The sequence below is a fragment of the Borostomias antarcticus genome, assembly GCF_949987555.1.
Source record: "Borostomias antarcticus genome assembly, chromosome: 2".
Taxonomy (NCBI): Eukaryota; Metazoa; Chordata; class Actinopteri; order Stomiiformes; family Stomiidae; genus Borostomias; species Borostomias antarcticus.
In genome coordinates, this window is record NC_140235.1 from 2,429,872 (window position 1) to 2,450,670 (window position 20,799).

A 20,799-nucleotide genomic window follows, 5' to 3' on the forward strand; every position below is an offset into this window, starting at 1 on the left:
TATTAGCAAAATGAAGATTCAGAATCAAACAATAGAAATAAAACAATACTTATTGAAGCAAACAGGAAACTTGCCCCAAGCAGTAAGTGAACTAACGACCTCCTGCTTCCAAACCTGAACCCGGCTTGCTAACCACAACACCAAGAGAGTTAGCTCCCTTGGCAGAGATGTTAACAGGCCTTAGAGGGTCATTACAATGCATTCATAATCCCTACAGAGAACCTGTCTCTCTGGAAGCTTCTACACTCAACTTAAAAAAAAAAAATCAGTCATCAGGGTCTTATATTCACAGCGTGGCACTGGAGATTTGCCAAGGAACTCAATACGACTTTTAAAAGCAGCTGGCTGCCATGTTTGGTGCTGCTAGCTGCAAAAGTAAAGAGGCACAGATCAGGCTGTGTGTGATACAACAAATCTCAATCACAGATACACGTGTCTGGAACAGGTTTACTTCTAGCTCTTCAGTTATAACACACACAAAAAAACTATTTTAGCATCCAGTCTATACAAATCAAATTTCCTAACCAAAGTCATTCTGAGCTGCTTTTGAGGCAGGTTGTGCTACTGAGGGGCACTGGTAGTCATTCATAGTCACTATACTTTATCACCTCAAGTGAACCCTCTTCACGTGCCTTTTCATATCATTGCTGCCCCTAAAGCGTTTACCACAAACATCACAAGGGTATGGTTTCTCTCCTGTATGAATTCTTGTATGCCCAACAAGATTTCCAAGCTGATTGAATCTTTTGCCACAATATGTACAGAGGAACGGTTTCTCCCCGGTGTGAATCCGCAAATGTGTTTTCAATGCAGCGCCACTAGTAAAGCATTTAGTGCAGATATGGCAAAAGTGATCTCCTCTGTGATTCGGAAGTTCTTTTGGAACAATCATACTTTCTGTGGACTCAAAGCACTTTCTCCACACACAACGAACACATTTTGCATCCTTTGAATGCTTTCGCACATGCTTCAAGTGTTCGGAAGAACTGTTATAACCAAAAGCCTGGCCACACATTTTACACAGAACATGACTTGGGTGTAGATGGGTCTCCTTCAGTCTTATACGAGAACTTTCTCTTTTCACAGTTGGCTGTTTTTGTGATTTCAGCATTATGAACCCTGCTTCCGTTCTTATGTTTTTCATCCTCTCAGCATCGGCAGTGTTTTCCATCGGAGCTGCAAATAAGGCAGGATTTACCGCACAGAGGAGCTCAGAGTCACAGGCTATTTCTGTTACCTCATACTCCTCTCCACCAGGCTCTGTTTTCATTTCTCCAGTTGTGCTGCTACTGGGTTCAATGTGTCCGTCTGCCTCTATGTACTGCACACCTGTTCTTAAATAATACACAGCTTCCTCTTGATTATGGACATTTTCCATGACAGCCTCGAGCCCTTGAAGCTGATCTTCTGCCTGACTGTCCCAGAGTTCCTCGTGCTCCTTCTTGATCACCACGAGCTTTGGGAGCTGCTGGTTCACATCGGGGCTGCATTTCTTCTCAGAGCGCCGCTCCTCAGCAGAAACCTGTTCATCAGGGACGGTGAGCTGCTGTATGTCTGAATGAGAGAAAATACCATTCACCTTCCATCATCAATAATGAAATAACTGTATGTCTGAATGAGAGAAAATACCATTCACCTTCCATCATCAATAATGAAATAACTGTATGTCTGAATGAGAGAAAATACCATTCACCTTCCATCATCAATAATGAAATAACTGTATGTCTGAATGAGAGAAAATACCATTCACCTTCCATCATCAATAATGAAATAACTGTATGGGTGGTAGTTAATAATAAAATATATATATAAAAAAGAGGGAATATGTTACGTAATGATACAAACCTGATCTGTACAGCCTTATTTCGGGAACTTTGTTCATCACCCTGCGTAACTGGCCAATCTCCTCCTTTGAACGGGAAACCTCTTCCTGGTACTCTGCTATCGTCCTCTCAACCTCCCCGAATATCTCTTCAGCAACTGCTGCTAGTCGCTCGCTCAGAAACATTCTCAGCAAATGCATTTTAGACATTTTCGAGTGGATCAACAACAACCCTCCAATCTTACGCGATGTAGACAGTGCGGTAAAACCATGAATGTAGGGACAGAGGATGAAACAAACGTGCTTAGCTTCTCTCTAGCGTTATTCGAGTGATTGACATGCAGATTAACCAATGAGAATCGAGATCGGGGTTGATTCGGGGATGTCTTCTTCTTCTCTCAGTTTAATGGCGGATCGTGAACCAACTGAACATACCGCCACCCGGAGTGTGCACAACATCAGGGCAAGATTCAAGATTTATTTTATTAGTCACATGTAGGCCTAATTAGTGTTGTAGTCAAGACCACCCGAGACCAAGACCAGAGTATATCGAGACAAAGACAAGACCAAGACTTTTAAGGGTTGAGACTTGAGACCGAGTCACGACCGAGACCAGGACCGTTTCTGGAGCTCTGTAGCCTGGCTGTACGATCGCGAAGTTGTAAACAGAATAAATACCACATACGAGCAGATGTAACCTGCTCCGCTATAATGAAACTGTTAAAACTAAGATGCCTGGATAAAGAAATAATTTTTCGAAACGATATATTTCACAGAATCGTAATTTGATGGCAGGTACTTAAATGGTGCACAAGATCACTAACGTTTTGAGAAGTGTCTTCTTCAGAGTGAAACTCTTAGTGATCTTGTGCACCAATAAAAGACAGTTGTCGAAACGGTAGTGATCTTGTGCACCATTAGAAGACAATTGTCGAAACATTAGTGATCTTGTGCACCATTAGAAGACACTTGTCGAAACATTAGTGATCTTCTGCACCATTAAAGTTTTCTTTAAGATGATCAGTGTGCTGTGAAACTGCTCGCCGTCGACCGAGAGCTCCGGTCCTCATCTCAAGAAGGTTTTAGCTCGTGAACTTATACAGATTTGGAAAATTTTATTTTCAATAAATAGCCTAATTATGAGAATCACGTCGCCTATTTATAAGAATCATGTCCCCTCTATGGATGGGACAGAACAGGACATCACTGCTATAGACAAACCTAGATAAGCCTCCAAATACGGAGGCTAAATAATCATAAGGAGAGGAAGTGAAAATAAGTAACTGCCATATTTTTTATTGACTTTAAAGCAGTTTTTAAAGGTACAGTGGGTACAATATGGTTACAACATATTACTCAACTCCAAATTCAGTGAATTAATCTAATCTCAAACATGCTAAATACGTAGACATATGAATGACAAGATGACTAAGATGTAGAATCTCCCATAAGAATATTGATAATCTCCAATATGAATATTGATAATCTCCCATATGAATATTGATATTCTTCATTTGCAACAAACACGGTAGAATCAGTGTGGATCTCCACATGCACATATCAAATGTGCTTTCCAAACAATTCACTGCCACACAAACTGCAAAGATAGTTTCTCCGCTGTGAATCCTCTGATTTGAAAGCAGTCCATCTTTAAGAGCCGTCTTTACAGCAAGACAGTCTCCCAATGTAAGTCAGTCAGCCTATTCAACACTATGATGAATGCTTTGTGCATATCACGTCAGAATCTTCTTATGAATATTCATACCTTTTACCATATTTTTTTTTTACAGCTTCATTGTATCTCTACAGCGTGTATCTTCATGTGTGTTTTAACGCTGGACTTATGGCGGAATCTTTTTCCACATACAGTGCATGGGTATGGGTTGTCCTTCGTGTGAGTCCTCATATGAGTGTTCAGATTTGTAGACTCTGTAAATCCTTTGCCACATTCTTTACAGACATACACTTTATCTCCCGTGTGAATCCTCATGTGCATGTTCACACTAGCCCTATGACGAAACCACTTACCGCACACAGTACAAGGATAGGGCTTCTCCCCTGTGTGAATCCTCATATGCGTATTCAGATTTCCAGCCTCAATAAATCTCTTGCCGCATACTTTACAGCTATGCGGTTTCTCACCAGTATGAACCCTCATGTGGTTTTTCCAGTTCGCTGTATGGCTGAAACTTTTACCACAAATATTACAAAGATACGGCTTCCACTTCCTCTCGTCAACACTTTCCCTGGTTTCAATCGTAGCTGCAGAGAAGGAAGGAATTTCAGCGGAGGCCGATGATTCTGCTACCACAAAGCACTCTCCATCAGGCTCTGGTTTCATCGGTCCAGTTGTGCTGCTACTGGGAATAGTGTCTCTGTATATATATTCTACACCTGAATGTGAGGGATTAGCTTGGTCTTGATCGTGGCCATTTTCTTGACAGAGAGCTTCGAGTCCCTGCAGCTGATCTTCCCCCTGACTGCTCCAGAGCCCATCGTCTTCCTCTTTAATGACTAACAGGTCTGGGATCTCCTGGCTTAGGTCGGGGTTAAAGGTCTTCTCACAGCGCTGCTGCTGGGAAGGACGCTCTTCTTGAGACACAGGACCAGTTATCTGCCGGGGGTCTGGAGGAAAGGAAAGATAGCATTTAGACCCTCCACAAGGATGAAGTTAAGACACCTAAAACTGAGTTAGTTCCCTGATTATGTCATACGGTCAGTCAGTGTGCCCGACTCCCCATTTAAGGGTACCATATGCTTACATTTACACCTTGCTCGCGGAAAAATAGACCAGAAGACAAAATAGACCAAATGAAAAGATAGACCAGACGCAAAACTATCCGCTGCAGGGCTCGAGTCCCGCGGAGCTAAGCAACGTGACGGGGTTTCCCCAAACGGAGAGAGAGGCGGTAGATAAGCCAGTGGTTAGAGCCAGTGGTTAGAGCGTGTGACTAAAGCCAAAGGTTTCAGGACTGGCCCCAGAATACAAGTTGATGCTGTAAGTCACTTTTGGATAAAATCTTGTTAGAATGTAAATAAATAAATAATGTAAATAAATAATTTTCCCAACCACAGTGAAACGCATAATGTCTATAATTATTCCAGAACATGACACTAGATTTACAGTGATTTAATTTGCAATATAATAGACATCTGATTTAACCACTTCGACTATTCTTGCTCTAGTTTAACCCACAATCAACTAGTCGTTGTAGTAATGTAAAATTGAGTTAGATAATCAAGATTAACATGTTTTGTTAGTGTAATATTAATAGTAGCATACACACTGTCCAGTTTAGCCTTCTTCAGGCGTTGGGTTCTATTACCATTATAAAACCAATACAGATACCCCTACATCTTCTCGAATGAGAACTTGAAAATGTAAATAGTCCTGTAAAAACTCCTTTGTCGTATCCCAGCAAACACGCAACGTCAGGGAGACGTTCAGATCACGTCTTAATAACGTCCGTCGGTCCTGAACCCCGTGTGTTCGTCTGCTGGACCCCTCAATATTCACACGTCTGGCTTGGACCCCTCTAAGACGTCTGTGGACGTGCAGAACGGGTTCAATATCTGAACGTCTAAAAGAAACTTTCATTCTGGCTCCTAATTGGATGTCTTTGGACGTCCGAAAAAGACAAAAAAGACATCTAAAAGACGTATTTTACACGTGTCTTTGCTCAGTGGGATCACCCGTCTCGTGTTACCACTTGGATTGCAGAGCATCGGAAACTGGGGGGTAGAGCTGGCGAGAGGAGTTTCAGATGTACGACCAAATAAACACATGACCTCAGCAATTAATGTGCAGACAAGCTTTAGCTTTAACACTTTGGTGAATTGTATGTGCGAATTGTATCTATCTATATTGTTGTTCACGTAGGCTACGCATGCTGTATTTGCTCATACACGTCAACTAACCTAATTATAACTTAACTGGTAATAACATAGGGTAACAACATTGTGGTAATAGGCACAGGCGAGCGTAATTAAAGCTATAGTAGCAGACGGCCAAACATAAAATTCACTAGTAGGCTATAAAATATTAGTTTATCTATAAATGTGAAAACGTTACAGAACTGAACGTACTAACGTTACCTGGTCTTTGGAAATGTATTTCGCGTTGGAAATTGCTGTCCAGGACCATTCGTAGCTTCGCATTCTCTCTCTTAGAATAATCCGCCTCTTCCTGGTACTCTGCTATGGTTCTTTCCACCACCCCGAATATCTCATCAGCTGCTGCTGCTAGTCGCCTGTTCACAAACATTCTCAGCAATTCCATTTTGGACATTTTCGAAGAAACTGCAAGATTGTAATCCCCAATCTAAACAATGTAGCTTAGTGTGCGTCCACAAAAATGTCGAGAAGTCTCGTGTACGCATGCGCGGTTCTTGCCGTTCTGAACGCATACCAGTGTATCTAGCTGAGGACTAGCGCCCCCTGCTGGAGTGAGGTTAAAGATACGCTCTGTGCACCAGCTCCACTACTTCCTGAAAGTCACTTGGCATCTTTATTTCCTGTCCTATATGATTGGATTAAGTGATTAATCAGGTGTGTGGCAGACCCAGCGCACACCTGATTAATCACTTAATCCAATCATATTGGACAGGAAATAAAGAAGCCAAGTGACTTTCAGGAAATAGTGAAGCTGGTGCACAGAGCCTATCAAGCCCCAGGATCAGCTCAGCGCAGTGAGGCGTAGAGCATCCATGATCGAAATGCAGAAACAATTCGCTTTTGTTCTGCTGATTCTAAACTTGCTATAAGAGTTAGCCTCGCGTCAGAGTCTCTCCTCGGGGAGAAGAGCCTGGTATCTATTTACTTCACTGCCTTAAGCCCGCCCCCTCATCCGGCTTGAGCCTGTAGAGCCCGCCTCCAACATCCGCTTGCTTTATTTTTCCTTAACCGGTAGTTCTCCTCGCATCTTCTTTTACAATTTTCGTCGGTGTTATGCCTGGTGATGCCATCGCGAATGTTATATACTTGAAACTTCACCATGTGCAGCCTACAGTAAAAACATTACAACAACTTACTGTTCGTCTTCCGGTCCAGACCGGATGATTATGGGATGCGTCATCGCGCTTCCGCTCTAGACCGGCGAACCAACACCGAACGAGAAAGGCCCTAGACTAATAAGAGTATATAAGAGTCCTTTCCATTTTCATGACCACCCCCTTTCCAAAGAGCACTTGTGTATTCATATTATGCACAACTCCAGTACTTCCTGAAATTAGCTTCTCTATTTCCTGTCTCACACTATTGGATGAAATGATTATTCAGGTGTGCCTGATTATTGTGCTGCAGTCATGCACACCTGATTAATCATTTCATCCAATAGTGTAGGACAGGAAATAGAGAAGCATGTCTAATTTCAGGAAGTACTGGCGTTGTGCATTAGGCTCTGTGCACCAGCTCCACTACTTCCTGAAAGTCACTCAGCATCTTTATTTCCTGTCCTATATGATTGGATTAAGTGATTAATCAGGTGTGCGGCAGACCCAGCGCACACCTGATTAATCACTTAATCCAATTATATTGGACAGGAAATAAAGAAGCCAAGTGACTTTCAGGAAGTAGTGAATCTGGTGCACAGAGCCTATTGGCTAATTCTAGGCTATCCTGGCAGTATCACTTCCTTCTCCTTCTACAAGAGCAGCCACAGCCGACAAGAACAGTCAGAATGGGTTTTTGTTTTATTAACAGATATAAATCAACAAAAATGTAAAACGTAGGATACAAATGTACAGAAACACATGGACACAACAAAAAATAAATAAAACGGTAGTTCATACAAAAAATAAACAAAACAAAAAGTGTAAAACGCCGATAAGATAACACATGTGTAAATAAGTAAGAAAAATAAGTACCGAGCTACAACCCCCTGATGTTTTGCACTAATATAGAAATGAAGAGAAGGAGCTAATGGACAAAACACAGAAGCAAGCCTTGCTATCTGATTAGGCTATAGGCTATGGTCTGGATTTTGTCCGTTAGAATTCCCAACACAAAACTGTAGGCTACTGTGACATATAGTCTTTGAACCCTTTCACTGCCTCACAGTAAAATATGAAACATAAACACAATCCTATGTGCAAAATAATACAATTCTAACTCACGGTTTCATGATTTATCATTTTCTAAACATGCCGTTACATTTTTCAAACCGGCACTTTGTGACGTCAAAATTCTGTATAGTATAAACTGGAGAGAAACACAGCATGTACTTAATTTCACTATAGCTACAAATACTAATACTCTACTTTTACTTCGTTTCATTTTATCACACAATTGCTGTAGATAGGAGTGGCTTAAAAATGTAAGTGTCCGTTAAATAGCTACAGATGAAGCAGTAAACACTATATGGGAGACTGGACACACACAAACACACACACACACACACATACACACACACACACACACACACACACACACACACACAAACAAACAAACAAAACAAAACAGTAAGAGTGCATGGAAGGCCTCCTCCCGATATGGAAATGTAGAATAATGACTAATTCGACAGCATTTAAAAAGCATAATACATGTGAAATTATCATTAGGATCTTGAGACTCATGTACTTTGTGTCTCTCAAGACCATGTTAATGCAGTCAGTGCTACAGTACATTGATCTGGATCACAATGTTCCAAAGTGAAAAGAATCCTTTTAAAAGTATTGTGACATTAGTTCCAGTTTACAAAGATACCACCTTACACTATTGTAACTAAAAGCACAGATACCAACCGGAAATTATAGGACACTTACTGTGTAAGTACACTTCTACTGAGACACAGAAGGTACTGTGTAGCTTGGCATGGATAGCAACCACATCAAAATTATGTTTACAGAATTGCATATCACTGTGGCAATGTATTTATTTTGGAGCTGCTCAGAAAAACTGATTTGAGAAATATTTGCACTTCAGAGAAACTTGTCTTATCGAAAACAGATTAACAGCAAACGCTGGCATTCAAAATACATGTAAAATGTTTCTTGAATTTCTATCACAATACGTTAATTCACTTGGGGAAACTTTGCTCGTAGATTAAAAAAAGAGGACATATGCTACTATTAGCTTTGGTAGTTTGAATCACTGTTGAAAGACAAATAATCACTTGTTTCCTGAACACCATTAGCTATCAATAGTGGTAACCAAACAGGATTAGCAAGACTACTTTTGATGACACAAACAGGTTTTCTGAAAGAATACCCTTCAGTCTCTTGATAAGATTAAATGCTTTCGAACTTCCAAACACAAGTGGTCACTGGTCAGCAGGGGGGGAAAGGTTGGGAAGAGCAATTCGGAGGCACTCAAGAAGTGGTTTTCAGCAGACGGTCTGTCTGGGGTTTTTACTCTATGGGTTGGCATTTGTAACAATCTGTAGACAGGTAGACTTAACTCCAGGCAATACAGTACCAGTGTGCCCAGAGGTTCTGCTTGACATTAGACATCTACCACAAAGCTGGTTTATTTCACACGGCTGTCATAGTGATTCACTCCACCTCGGGGTAAGGCAAATTCAAAACATAACTTCCGAGGCAGCCCTACCACAAAGAGGCGACTGCAGAGGTCCTAATGTCTGACTGCGTTCGTGTCCGTTCAGTAATGTGAGGTTCTAGACTTGGTGCTTAGTGTTGTCCTTGTCCACTGAGACGAGGAGAGGGTGGAGATTTGCTTAAGGCTTGTCCTAGGGTCCTGACACATACAATCTAGGCTATCAAGTCAAGGGAGATAAACATACAGAACTATACATACACAGGGGTTGCGTAGGTCCGTTCAATTAAAGAGAGTCAGTTAGAGTGGTTCTTCTGTGAAACATCAGGTCCAGTTCATGAAGTAACACCAACGTTTCGGGACGACTCCGACAAAAAAAAACGTAATTGAAGAGATTCCTCATGCTACTGTATGGAAACGAGAGACATACAGTATGTCTGTTCAATATACAGCCTACTTCTGTCTCTTAGTTCCACAATGTGTCCTGGGAAAGGTGGTTTCTCTCACTATTGTCTCTCACTTCTGGGCTTTGGCACTCTCCTCTCCGCTGGGGTGGACCCGGCTGAAGAGGGGCCCTCCACCCAGGCCCCGGCCGGTCTCCAGCGGGGGGACGGAGGGTGTGTGGCCCCTGGCAGACCCAGGGCCAGGTAGGGGGCCCTCAGGGGGGGCCTGGGAGCCAGGGCTGGTCTTGGACTTGGTGGGGGTGGTGGGGCTTGTAAGACCAAGGCTGGTCAGGGCATCCAGGGTACCATCGGGATCCACCATGACGTTTATCACTGCAGGGTGGAACACGGGTAAGTGTTGAGCTCAAACGGAGAGTAGCTGACTGGCTGGCAGATTGTGTGTGTGTGTGTGTGTGTGTGTTGGAGTGTATGACCTCTGTCTTACCTTGGAGCTGTTTCTCCACCCTCTTCAGCTCCAGCAAGATGGAGGATATTTCCTGAGGAAGAACCAAGAGACTGGTGTCAAACATCATGGACTGGGCAGTGGACTGCACTTATATAGCGCTTTTCTCACCCCTAAGGGACAAAGCGCTTTACAATGGCCTCTCATTCACCCATTCACACACACACTCACACACCAGTGGCGCCAGCAGGCCATACAAGGCGCTAGTCTGCTCACTGGGAGCAATTGGGGGTTCAGTGTTTTGCTCAGGGACACTTCGACATGTAGACTGGAGGAGGCGGGATTCGAACCGCCGACCCTACGATCATTGGACGACCCACTCGACCTCCTGAGCCACAGCTATCAGCACATCAGAATAAAAAAAAAGAACCAATACTTGCTGACAGCCTCTCTCCCCCTACCTTGTTGGAGGTTTTTAGAAGTGGTATGTCACTCTCAGATCTGAGCTTGCTCTCAATCTCCTCCCAGTTCCTGTCTTTGTCTTTAAACAATATCCTGGAAGAGCGAGAGAGAAAAACAAAGAGAGAAAATAGACTCAACGGCGATCGTCTCCGTACCGTCGTTGCTCTCGCTTTACCGAACGGCCTTTATTGACTTTGACTGTTCAAATGGATGTTCCAGTGAGTTACCGGATCTTCCCTGCGGTTTTGTCGACAGACTGTCTGATCTTGGCTGACAGCTGGGAGACAGAGGTGAGCAGCAGACTGTCCAACACCGCCTGAGAGAGGAGAAAACATGGAGGATAGCGGTAAACAAACAGTAGAACTGGGACGAAAACACAGAAGAAACTTGTCTCCGTCTCTCTACCCTCCCTCTCCCTCCTCCTCCCTCCCTCCCTCCCTCCCTCCCTCCCTCCCTCCCTCCCTCCCTCCCTCCCTCCCGACGTCTTTTCTCCTCGTTCCCTCTATCCCTCACTTCTAGCCACCCTCCCTCCCTCTCTCTCTCCTCCTCCTCCCTCCCTCCCGACGTCTTTTCTCCTTGTTCCCTCACTTCTAGCCACCCTCCCTCCCTCCCTCTCTCTCTCCTCCTCCTCCTCCCTCCCTCCCTCCTCCTCCTCCCTCCCTCCTGACGTCTTTTCTCCTCGTTCCCTCACTACCAGCCACCCTCCCTCCCTCTCTCTCTCTCCTCCTCCTCCCTCCCTCTCTCTCTCCTCCTACTCCCTCCCTCTCTCTCTCCTCCTCCTCCCTCCCTCTCTCTCTCTGACCGTCACCCTCTCTGACCTCCTCCCTGTTCCAGGTGCGTCGGCGAAGGGCTCGGGGGTCCATGGCGTCGGGGGCGCGGGGGCGGAGCTCCACGGGCCGTCCGTTGTACTCTGGGAGCTTGGCCTGGACCACGGGGGGCGTCTTCCTGAAGGTGAGGCTCTCATCGAACACCCGCTCCACCAGCTGGGGGGAGGGAGGGAGAGAGAGGGGGGGTGGGGAGGGAGAGAGAGGAGAGGAGAGAGGGAGAAGAAGTGGGAGAGAGAAACGTTGAGGTAAGATTAGGTTTTGTAAAGATGGATTAGATGATATCAAGGGATGTTTGTCAGATGACAATAGCTTAGTGGAAATTAGTAGGAAGTTAGATCTAAAGCATTTCTAACCATGTCACTCTTGACAGCAAAATGGACCCCAGTGGGATATAAAATGGCGGCACGGTAAACAATGTCCGCAAAGCTTTACTACCCACCCAAGCAGGCCTTTAAAGGGTAGCGCTCCACACTCTCTGTCCTGTTCCGTATTGTCTATCTATGCTTCAGCATTTTTGCTGATTCTGCATTTTAGCTCCGGGGGTGACTAAAGAAGTGGGTGTGCTCTAATGGCGAAGTTGCAGAAGTGTTACAGTTTGTACATGAGTGGTGTATAAGAAGTGTGGATAGGCCAACGTAACGTGTCCAGAGAAGTGGGTTTACCTTCTCCTACACCGCTGGTTAGTACATAGTTCCACGTGTCGTGCTTTTAGGGGGCAGTCCTCATTAGAGCGGAGGCTCACAAGGGCGAATGACATCCAGGGTGCAGTGATACCCGGATGTGAACGGCTTCCGGGTGCGCTTGTTTTCACTCCGGATATCACTGCGCCCTGGACGTCACGCGCCCACGTGAGCCTCCGCCCGAATGAGGATTGCGCCCTAAAAATGTGGAATCATAGTCCCATACCTCTCCCAGTGGCCCTGACGCCAAAGCCAAAGCAGCGCAGCGGGGGTGCGAGGGGGCGGGGCGATGGTGGGGGTGACGGAGGAAAGGGCGGAGTAAAGAAGAAGACCTGGGCACCTTGCGCATGCTCTCCCGCACGCTGGGTGGCGTCGTGCGCCCGCTGCCTCCTACCTCTTCGCGGGTGTCGATGGCGGAACCGGGCGTGGTGGCGGCGGTGCTGGCGGTGGTGCTGGGCGCCGTGCCCGACGAGCTGACCGAGTCGATCTCGCCCGCCACGTCGTGGATCTCCCGCGCCAGGATGGCCAGGTCCTTGGCCAGGTCTTGGCTGATCCTGCGCACACAGGGGAATAACCTAGAACACGTCAGCCTACTGGACCACAGGGGAATAACCTAGAACACGTCAGCCTACTGGACCACAGGGGAATAACCTAGAACACGTCAGCCTACTGGACCACAGGGGAATAACCTAGAACACGTCAGCCTACTGGACGACAGGGGAATAACCTAGAACACGTCAGCCTACTGGACAACAGGGAAATAACCTTGAACACGTCAGCCTACTGGACGACAGGGGAATAACCTAGAACACGTCAGCCTACTGGACAACAGGGAAATAACCTAGAACACGTCAGCCTACTGGACCACAGGGGAATAACCTAGAACACGTCAGCCTACTGGACCACAGGGGAATAACCTAGAACACGTCAGCCTACTGGACGACAGGGGAATAACCTAGAACACGTCAGCCTACTGGATAACAGGGGATTAACCTAGAACATGTCAGCCTACTGGACAAGCGGGAATAACCTAGAACATGTCAGCCTACTGGACGACAGGGGAATAACCTAGAACACGTCAGCCTACTGGACGACAGGGGAATAACCTAGAACACGTCAGCCTACTGGATGACGGGAATAACCTAGAACACGTCAGCCTACTGGACAAACGGGAATAACCTAGAACATGTCAGCCTACTGGACCACAGGGGAATAACCTAGAACACGTCAGCCTACTGGACGACAGGGGAAGAACCTCGAACAAGTCAGCCTAGTGGACGAGGGTAATAACCTAGAACACGTCAGCCTACTGGACAACAGGGGAATAACCTAGAACACGTCAGCCTACTGGACAACAGGGGAATAACCTAGAACACGTCAGCCTACTGGACAACAGGGGAATAACCTAGAACACGTCAGCCTACTGGACGACGGGAATGTAATAACACATTCATTAAAATGTAATGTAATGAATAACTGCTTTGCTTGCTGTGTGGATGTGTCAGAAGACCGCATAGCACAGCTGAGTCTGCTAGTATAGGGTCTGTAAATGAATGAGGCCGAGTTTGTGTGTATTTGTTTGCGCGCATGTGCTTGAAGCCATGTTTGTGTGTGTGTGTGTGTGTGTGTGTGTGTGTGTTTGCTTGCGCGCATGTGCTTGAAGCCATGTTTGTGTGTGTGTGTGTGTTTGTTTGCGCGCATGTGCTTGAAGCCATGTTTTTGTGTGTGTGTGTGTGTGCGCGCGCGTGCATGCACACATGTGTGCATCTGAGTAGATGAGTACCTGGCGATCTCCTCGCTGTGGGCGGTCCAGTCTCGGATGTACTCTTCCTGCTCTCGCATGCGGTGCTTCATGACCACGCCCCCCGGGCTGGAGGCGGAGCCTGAGACGGGGCCGGGCGTGGGGCCCGCGAAACGAGCGCCCCGCAGGACTGGGCTGGGCCTCAGGTGGGGGCGTATATGTTTGGGTGAGTTTCTGCAGGAACCAAACTCCTCCTCTGAGGTGGAGCCGTACTCCGGGGGCAGACGGCGCCACCTGTTGGAGACTGAGAGCAGGGCAGGGAGAGAGAGAAACGAAAACTCGTCAAGGTTATTCATTACATTACATTTTAATTAATGTGTTATTACACAGTTGTTTGGTAAGTGGGTGTATATGATTGACCCTGTCCAGTAAACAGCCCCACCAGGCAAAAAAAGCTCCTCAAAGACCAGGATGTGGTGGTCAGGGGTTGTCTCTGTGCAGGACTATCATTGGGTTATATTTCAGTTGGGATTTGATGTTGACAACAGCGTCAATGTTGGGGTTATTTTGAATGAAGGATTACCATGATAACAGTGACAGTAAAAAAGCCGGACTGTTGTTTGTTAGTAAGATTCCCATCACCTCACAGCCAAATAGACCATTCCATCACCCTGCCACCACACCCGGGCTCCATACCCAGACTACCCCACCACACCCAGACTACCCCACCCAGACTACCCCGCCATCAGCCCCCGACCAAGCACACCCTGCCAGCAGCTCCGCCCAAACACGGGGAACACGTTACTGTTTGCCACCAGACTTCAAAGCAGCACCTATTATTGGCAACACGGCGATGACATTATGCTCTCTCTTCAAAAACAATCCATGAATCAATATGGATAATAATAATAATAATAATAATAATATAATCAATGCTATAAAAAGTTGTTTCTTTGAGTTTGGCAAAAGTTTGTGCTTTTTATTCTAGCGTTGGTTTAATCCGTTTGGGAAACCTTATTGTGAAGATCCATTTCTTTCCACTAGGTGGAGCACTATCTATAATAAATAACATGATAAAAAGCAGCACATATGCTCATATCTTTCCTCAGGGACGAGGTTGTGTTGGATCAGTTACTCCTGACCCAGTCCTCCTGGCGCTGTGGCAGCTCTCTTCCTGCCCGGCCAGCTGAGTTCAGACCAGACTACAGTAAGAGAAACTTAGCTTGTCTCTATCCCTCCACTCTTCTCTCCCTCCTCCGCCCACCCAAGATCTGCTACTGAATCACTGCTGTTTGTAAGCAGGGCACATCTAGAAAAGAGACCCCATTTACACCTGGCATTAAAATGTGTCTCATATCCAGATTGTATCTATATAGGATTTAACCTGATTACATTTACACCTGGTATTAATATGTGTCTCATATCTAGATTGTATCTATATAGGATTTAACCTGATTACATTTATACCTGGTATCAATATGTCTCCAGTGAGATCTGATTCAGATAAGATTGCTCTATCTAGCTCAAACAGGTCTAACATTGATGTATGTGGATTGAAAACACATTTGTGTTTACACTTGTGTTCAATGTGGTCATAACGCGTCCCTGACTACCTCTGGAGCTGGTTTAACTGATCAGATCGCAATCTGTCTTCAAAGCATTTTGGGTGCGTTTACACCTGTACTTTCAAGTGGTGTAGCACTGTCAGATTGCAATATGATCACCCAAAACACATTGTAATGCCAGGTGTAAATGGATCTGTTCTGTCTAAATAAAGGCTTCTTTCTTTCTTTCTTTCTTTCTTTCTTTCTTTCTTTCTTTCTTTCTTTCTTTCTTTCTTTCTTTCTTTCTTTCTTTCTCTTTCTTTTTCTTTCTTTTTTTCTTTCTTTCTCTTTCTTTTTCTTTTTTTCTTTCTTTCTTTCTTTCTTTCTTTCTTTCTTTCTTTCTTTCTTTCTTTCTTTCTTTCTTTCTTTCTTTCTTTCTTTCTTTCCTTCCTTCCTTCCACCCACCCACTCACCCACCCTATCTATCTATCTATCTATCTATCTATCTATCTATCTATCTATCTATCTATCTATCTATCTATCTATCTATCTATCTATCTATCTATCTTCTCGTTCCCTGTATCCCTCTCTTGACTTGGTGAGCAGCTAGTTGGACCAGAGTCGAGCGCTGAAGTCATCACCGTAGAACCAGGAGGGGAGGGAGGGGAAGCACACGTGACGCTGAACACTGCAACTCGCACCTCCGTGGCAAAACAGTACACATTCTCAATTCAGTTACTTCACGTGCGCTTGATTCAGCTCGCCTGGTGCGTGTCTGAGCAGGGATCACATCTGGTTTGAGATGACTTCACCAGGGATGAGCTCAACCAAACACACCTAATGTAATGTAATAAGAAAATGAGTAGCATTTTGCCTCAGGTTTGACACAAACACACACACACACACCCACACACACCCGCACACGTATGCGCACACACAGGGGCCGAGCTCTCTATGGTACAGTACCCATCAGCTCGTCCTCCTCAGTAGCGCCCCCCTCAGGCTCGGGCTGAGAGCTCTCTGGACAGTGGGAATGATTTAACACTCATCACCACACACTTATCACAACATAGCGACTGACAGTGAAATAACAGACTAACATTCACCAATACGCTGATTAACACAACACTGACAGTTGAGATGAACTGTCGTCACGTACACACAAACTTGAAGACAGGAAAAGACAAGACATTCCAAACATCATACTGACACATCTAATCTAAATTATTCATTTTACACTGTAATATTTTGTGCACAATAGGACTGAGGCTGACCTCTTTTCAAATATTTACATGAACCGGTCTATATTTTGATCGTGCAAGAACTAAGCTGTCGGTTGACCTCACCTGAGGGCAAGCCGTGGATGGAGGTGGACAGCTTGGCCTTGGTGTCGGTCAGCTTGGACACGCTGTTGGCCCTCATACGGGGCGTCAGCCTGTTCTCGGTGGGCGTGGTCGACCTGAGGCCCAGACGCAGGGCGGTCTCGGCCGACAGCCGGGGCGAGGAGGCGGAGCTCCGGGTGGCGGTGCACTCGGAGTCGCTCCGGGCGGAGATGGAGCCCAGGCGCGTCCTCCGGGGCTGGGCCAGCATGTCCAGCCGAGTCGGCCCCTTGCGGCCGGACGGGGGCTTGGAGGTGGAGCTGGTGGTGGACACCTCGGACGCCACGGACACCCGGTCGGCGTCCGCCAGGTCCGTGTCCGAGGTGTCCCCCAGGCGGGCGCGGCGGAGGATTGAGGCTCGGGTGGGCCGAGGTTGGGGAAGGGCGGCCTGTTTCCCCAAGGAGGACGCGGTGGCGGCCTGGAGGGTCTTACTGAGCCTGGCGCTGCTGCTGTTGGCGCTCCTGCTGCTCAGCTTGGAATGTAGCAGGTCGTCTGTGGAGGTGAGGGAGCCTCTGCCGCCGTGGCGCCCGGAATACGTCTCCTGGTCCGAGGAGAGGATGTCGGAGATGGGGAACGAGGAGGTCTGGTCGTCGTCCGTGAGGTCCAGGGAGGGCTCTCGACCCCGAGAGGACGACCCAGGCTGGACCGGCCGCCGGGCTTCGGGCCGGCCGGCGCCGTCGGTCCGGGGCTTGGTCTTTCTCTCGAGGCGTTCGCGGGCGCTGGCGTTGGCGGCGGCGGCGGTCTTGGAGGCGGCGGCGCTCGCGTTGCTCTTCTCCCTGTGCAGGCTGCTGAGCGAGCGGCGTTTCTGGGCGGCGGCCTTCCTCTCGGCCTCCCCCGTCTGGCTGACGGTGCTGGCCGTGTCCACGTCAGACTCCGGGGACACGGAGCCGGCCCGCTGGCCGTAGGCCGCGTTGGCCTTCTTGTCGTTCCTCAGCTTGGCCTCCAGGAAGGCCATGACGGCCTCCGTGTCCTTCAGCAGAGTAGCCGTGTCCATGCTGCCCACGGAGTCGCTCCTCTCTCGGCCCTGACCCCCGACCCCGGCCCCGGCGGCCTGCCTGTTGATGTTGGGGAGGTGCTGGACCGGCACGGCGCTGCTGGGCTTGTCGATGGTGAAGCTGCCCTGGCGGACCAGGGGCTTGCCCGACTTCTCCTCTGACCTCTGACCCCTGTCGTCCGACCTCTTTCTCCTCCCGTCCTCCCTCTTCTCGGCGCTGCCCGTGGGCCTGAGAGGGGGCTTGGCGGAGGAGGCCCCCTGCTGGTTCTGGACCTGGTTCTGGTACTGGTTCTGGCTCTGGTTCTGTCTACCAGCCATGTCTCTACCCAGGCCCTCCACGGAGGCGAGGCACGCCCCGTCTCCTTTGTGACCCGGCTGGCTCTCCTTCTCCTGGGCCTCCGTGTCCTGCTTCTCCCCGATCTCGGAGTGCAGAACCAGGCCCGGGCCCGGGGCCGAGGGGGGCTTGACCCGGAGGTCGTCCAGGGGCAGCTGGGGCAGCGTCCGGCGTTTGCGCTCTGCGATGCTGGAGGTGGTGGAGCCGGCGCTTCTGATGGACACGCCTGTCTCAAAGGCATCGGCTTCTGGGAGACGGATGTTTGAGAGAAGGTTCAAAGATTTGACGGACGTACAGTAAGAGGATTGGACAGATGTAAGAAAGGGATATTTCTACTGTATATATTATTTGTGGAGTAGCTGATCTAGGATCTGTACTGTACCTCTCTCCTGATGGAGGAAGGCGGGGGACTCCGCCCCGGAACCCTCCGGGTCGGTCCTGGTGTGATTGGCTGCTAGACTGGCCCACTGGGAGACCCAACGGGAATTGGCCACGCCCCCCGAGTCATCGGCCACACCCTGCTAGGAGGGACAGAGGGATGATGGGAGTGGTGAGATGTCTGTCCCTTATTCCATGTTTTGCCTTCTACCAAAACACCTAACGGGAATCAGAGACTACAGGCGAAATAGTGAAGACTGAATGCTGCACTTATATAGCACTTTTATCCAAAGCGCTTTACAATGAAGGCCTCTCATTCACCCATTCATTCACACACACACACACACACACACACACACACACACACCAATGGTGGCAGCTGCCATGCAAGGTGCTCATTGGGAGCCTGCTCATTGGGAGCAGTTTGGGGATCAGTGTCTTGCCCAAGGACACTTCGACATGTGGAGAGGAACAGCCCAGATTCGAACTGCCGACCCTACGATCATCGGACGCCCCGCTCTACCACTGAGCCCCCTAGAAGTGTGTCATCCATACTCAGAGGGACTACACAGCCTCCTCTCTCTCGTCACGTCAGTGGAAGCTGCCTCGGGGGAAGAGATGGTCATTCCTCATCCTCTCGCTAACTAGGTCGGTCTCTAAGTGGCCTACCGGCTGCAGAACAAAGGCATGGTGCAGTCAGGCCATGCAGGCACAGATGAGGCAGCCTGTGAGGCAACCTACTATGGAGCTCCGGTCACTGATCCAGAACTCCGTCGGACCGGACCGGGCCTCAGAGTGAAGGGACCGTATGAGAACGGAATCACTTCTTTACCTAATAGAATGGCACCTTGCACTGCATTTTTGAGTCTGTCTTCCACAAGTCGTCTGGTGCTACAACCCCACAGGATCAGGAAGATAAGCTGTTTAAACATCACCCACTATGGTTGGAAGCAGGGATGCACGATATATCGGTAATCATATCGGTATCGGCCGATGTTTGTCGTTTTTTAATATATCGGTATCGGTCCGAAGTGCAAAACAGGGCCGATGTGAACAGCTGATAATTATTTCTGTCTAGCTGCTGTTGTGTTGTTGTTGAGAGGAAACAATGCGGTAAATCTATGATTTAATCGGCTTTTCCAAATGTTTTTTCGGTTATTGGTATCGGCCAAAATGTTCATATCGGTGTATCTCTAGTTGTAAGTGGAGAAACATTCAACGCAACGTGCATAAACATGTAACTTCCTACCTCAGTTGGAAGGCAGCTTGTTTTTCCAGCCTCTCCTGTCCTGCTGGTCTTCTTCTCCTTCCCCCGGTCCTGCTGCTGGTCTGGGGCTCCTGGTACCGAAGAATTCTGGCTCTGGCTCTGGTTCTGGTTCTGCTCCACCCCGAACACCTGGGAATGATGAACGCAGCACCGCCCTTGAGTTTGAGTGTTATTAGGACAACTTGCATCATGTTCACACAGGATGAATTCTATGTCCTATTACAATTTTTAAATATAATACAAATAAACAGTAGAACATACAGTACAGTAATCAACAATTAAGCTAAACATAATTTAAAAGGAGGGGTATCAAGTTATACATTTTCATTAAGCAGTGTGGTCAGATAGGGGATGGTAGAGCTCAGTTCTTGTTAATCACCGCCTGTGTGAATCACCCCATCAGGCCTAGTGGTCGTTTGCGCTCTTTATTATTAGCTCACTCATTATTAGTGTATTTTTAGTGCATTGTAACAAAATGCTCTCTGAATAATAAAATCACTTCATCTCTTCTACTTGATAAACAACAACAACAACGCTGGCAGAGACACGACGTCGAGAGATGAAAGCACCAGGCTGGCGCCATGGCAACAGAGCGGAGGCCATGTAAAAGGCCGTCGTGAGAGAGGGAGCCGTGTGCTTATTAGTCTGTCAGCTAATTACCATAATTACTCTGTCTAAACTCCAGCTTTTTAGAGAGCTGAATGCTAAACGAAACCTAGTAGTACGTCCTCTCTATTCCACACCCCGAAATACCCTCTATAAAAGGTTTATTTGAGAGAGATTACATCTTAGGGTATAGGTTTACAAGCTAATTTGAGGGAAACCTGTGTCTCTTCTCAACAATAAAACCTTTCCTTCCACAACGTGCATTGAAATGTGCCATTATGAAATGTACATGTACAGTACGCCATGAAAGACCAGTATGCTGCCGAGCCTTTAAGAGAAGCTGGTTTGAATCTCCCTGGAGTGCGAGAGAACAATGAGCCAAGGTTGATGGAGAGCCTCAGTGGTCATTACCAGGCCATTATGTAGCG

The 20,799-nt window shown here is 47.3% G+C and overlaps 2 protein-coding genes across 3 annotated transcripts in view; both read right to left on the reverse strand.

Annotated features, from left to right (window-relative positions):
* Window positions 1-3,186: 3,186 nt before the first annotated feature.
* LOC311318605 (uncharacterized protein) lies at window positions 3,187-6,110 on the reverse strand (the record flags this gene model as incomplete). 2 transcript variants are annotated; one of them, XM_084449974.1, is made up of 2 exons in its annotated part: window positions 3,187-4,447; window positions 5,918-6,110. In XM_084449974.1, the coding sequence occupies 2 exons, from the start codon at window positions 6,108-6,110 to the stop codon at window positions 3,615-3,617; spliced, it is 1,026 nt and encodes a 341-aa protein (XP_084306100.1). In that variant the 3' UTR covers window positions 3,187-3,614. The 2 variants fall into 2 exon arrangements, with proteins under 2 accessions (XP_084306100.1, XP_084306099.1); XM_084449973.1 differs by having other exon boundaries at window positions 5,909-6,110.
* A 3,719-nt stretch (window positions 6,111-9,829) lies between these two features.
* The window catches only part of cep170aa (centrosomal protein 170Aa), a gene marked incomplete at its 3' end in the record, with an annotated part of 40,282 nt that continues 29,312 nt past the window's right edge, over window positions 9,830-20,799 (reverse strand). The window contains exons 10-20 of the mRNA XM_084461377.1: window positions 19,748-19,894; window positions 18,503-18,641; window positions 16,760-18,367; window positions 16,380-16,433; window positions 13,912-14,173; window positions 12,469-12,703; window positions 11,440-11,604; window positions 10,849-10,937; window positions 10,621-10,714; window positions 10,202-10,253; window positions 9,830-10,089 (exon numbers count right to left, since the gene is read on the reverse strand). Of these exons, the coding sequence (XP_084317503.1) occupies window positions 9,830-10,089; window positions 10,202-10,253; window positions 10,621-10,714; window positions 10,849-10,937; window positions 11,440-11,604; window positions 12,469-12,703; window positions 13,912-14,173; window positions 16,380-16,433; window positions 16,760-18,367; window positions 18,503-18,641; window positions 19,748-19,894 (3,105 nt within the window). The remainder of the gene's footprint in view (window positions 10,090-10,201; window positions 10,254-10,620; window positions 10,715-10,848; window positions 10,938-11,439; window positions 11,605-12,468; window positions 12,704-13,911; window positions 14,174-16,379; window positions 16,434-16,759; window positions 18,368-18,502; window positions 18,642-19,747; window positions 19,895-20,799) is intronic.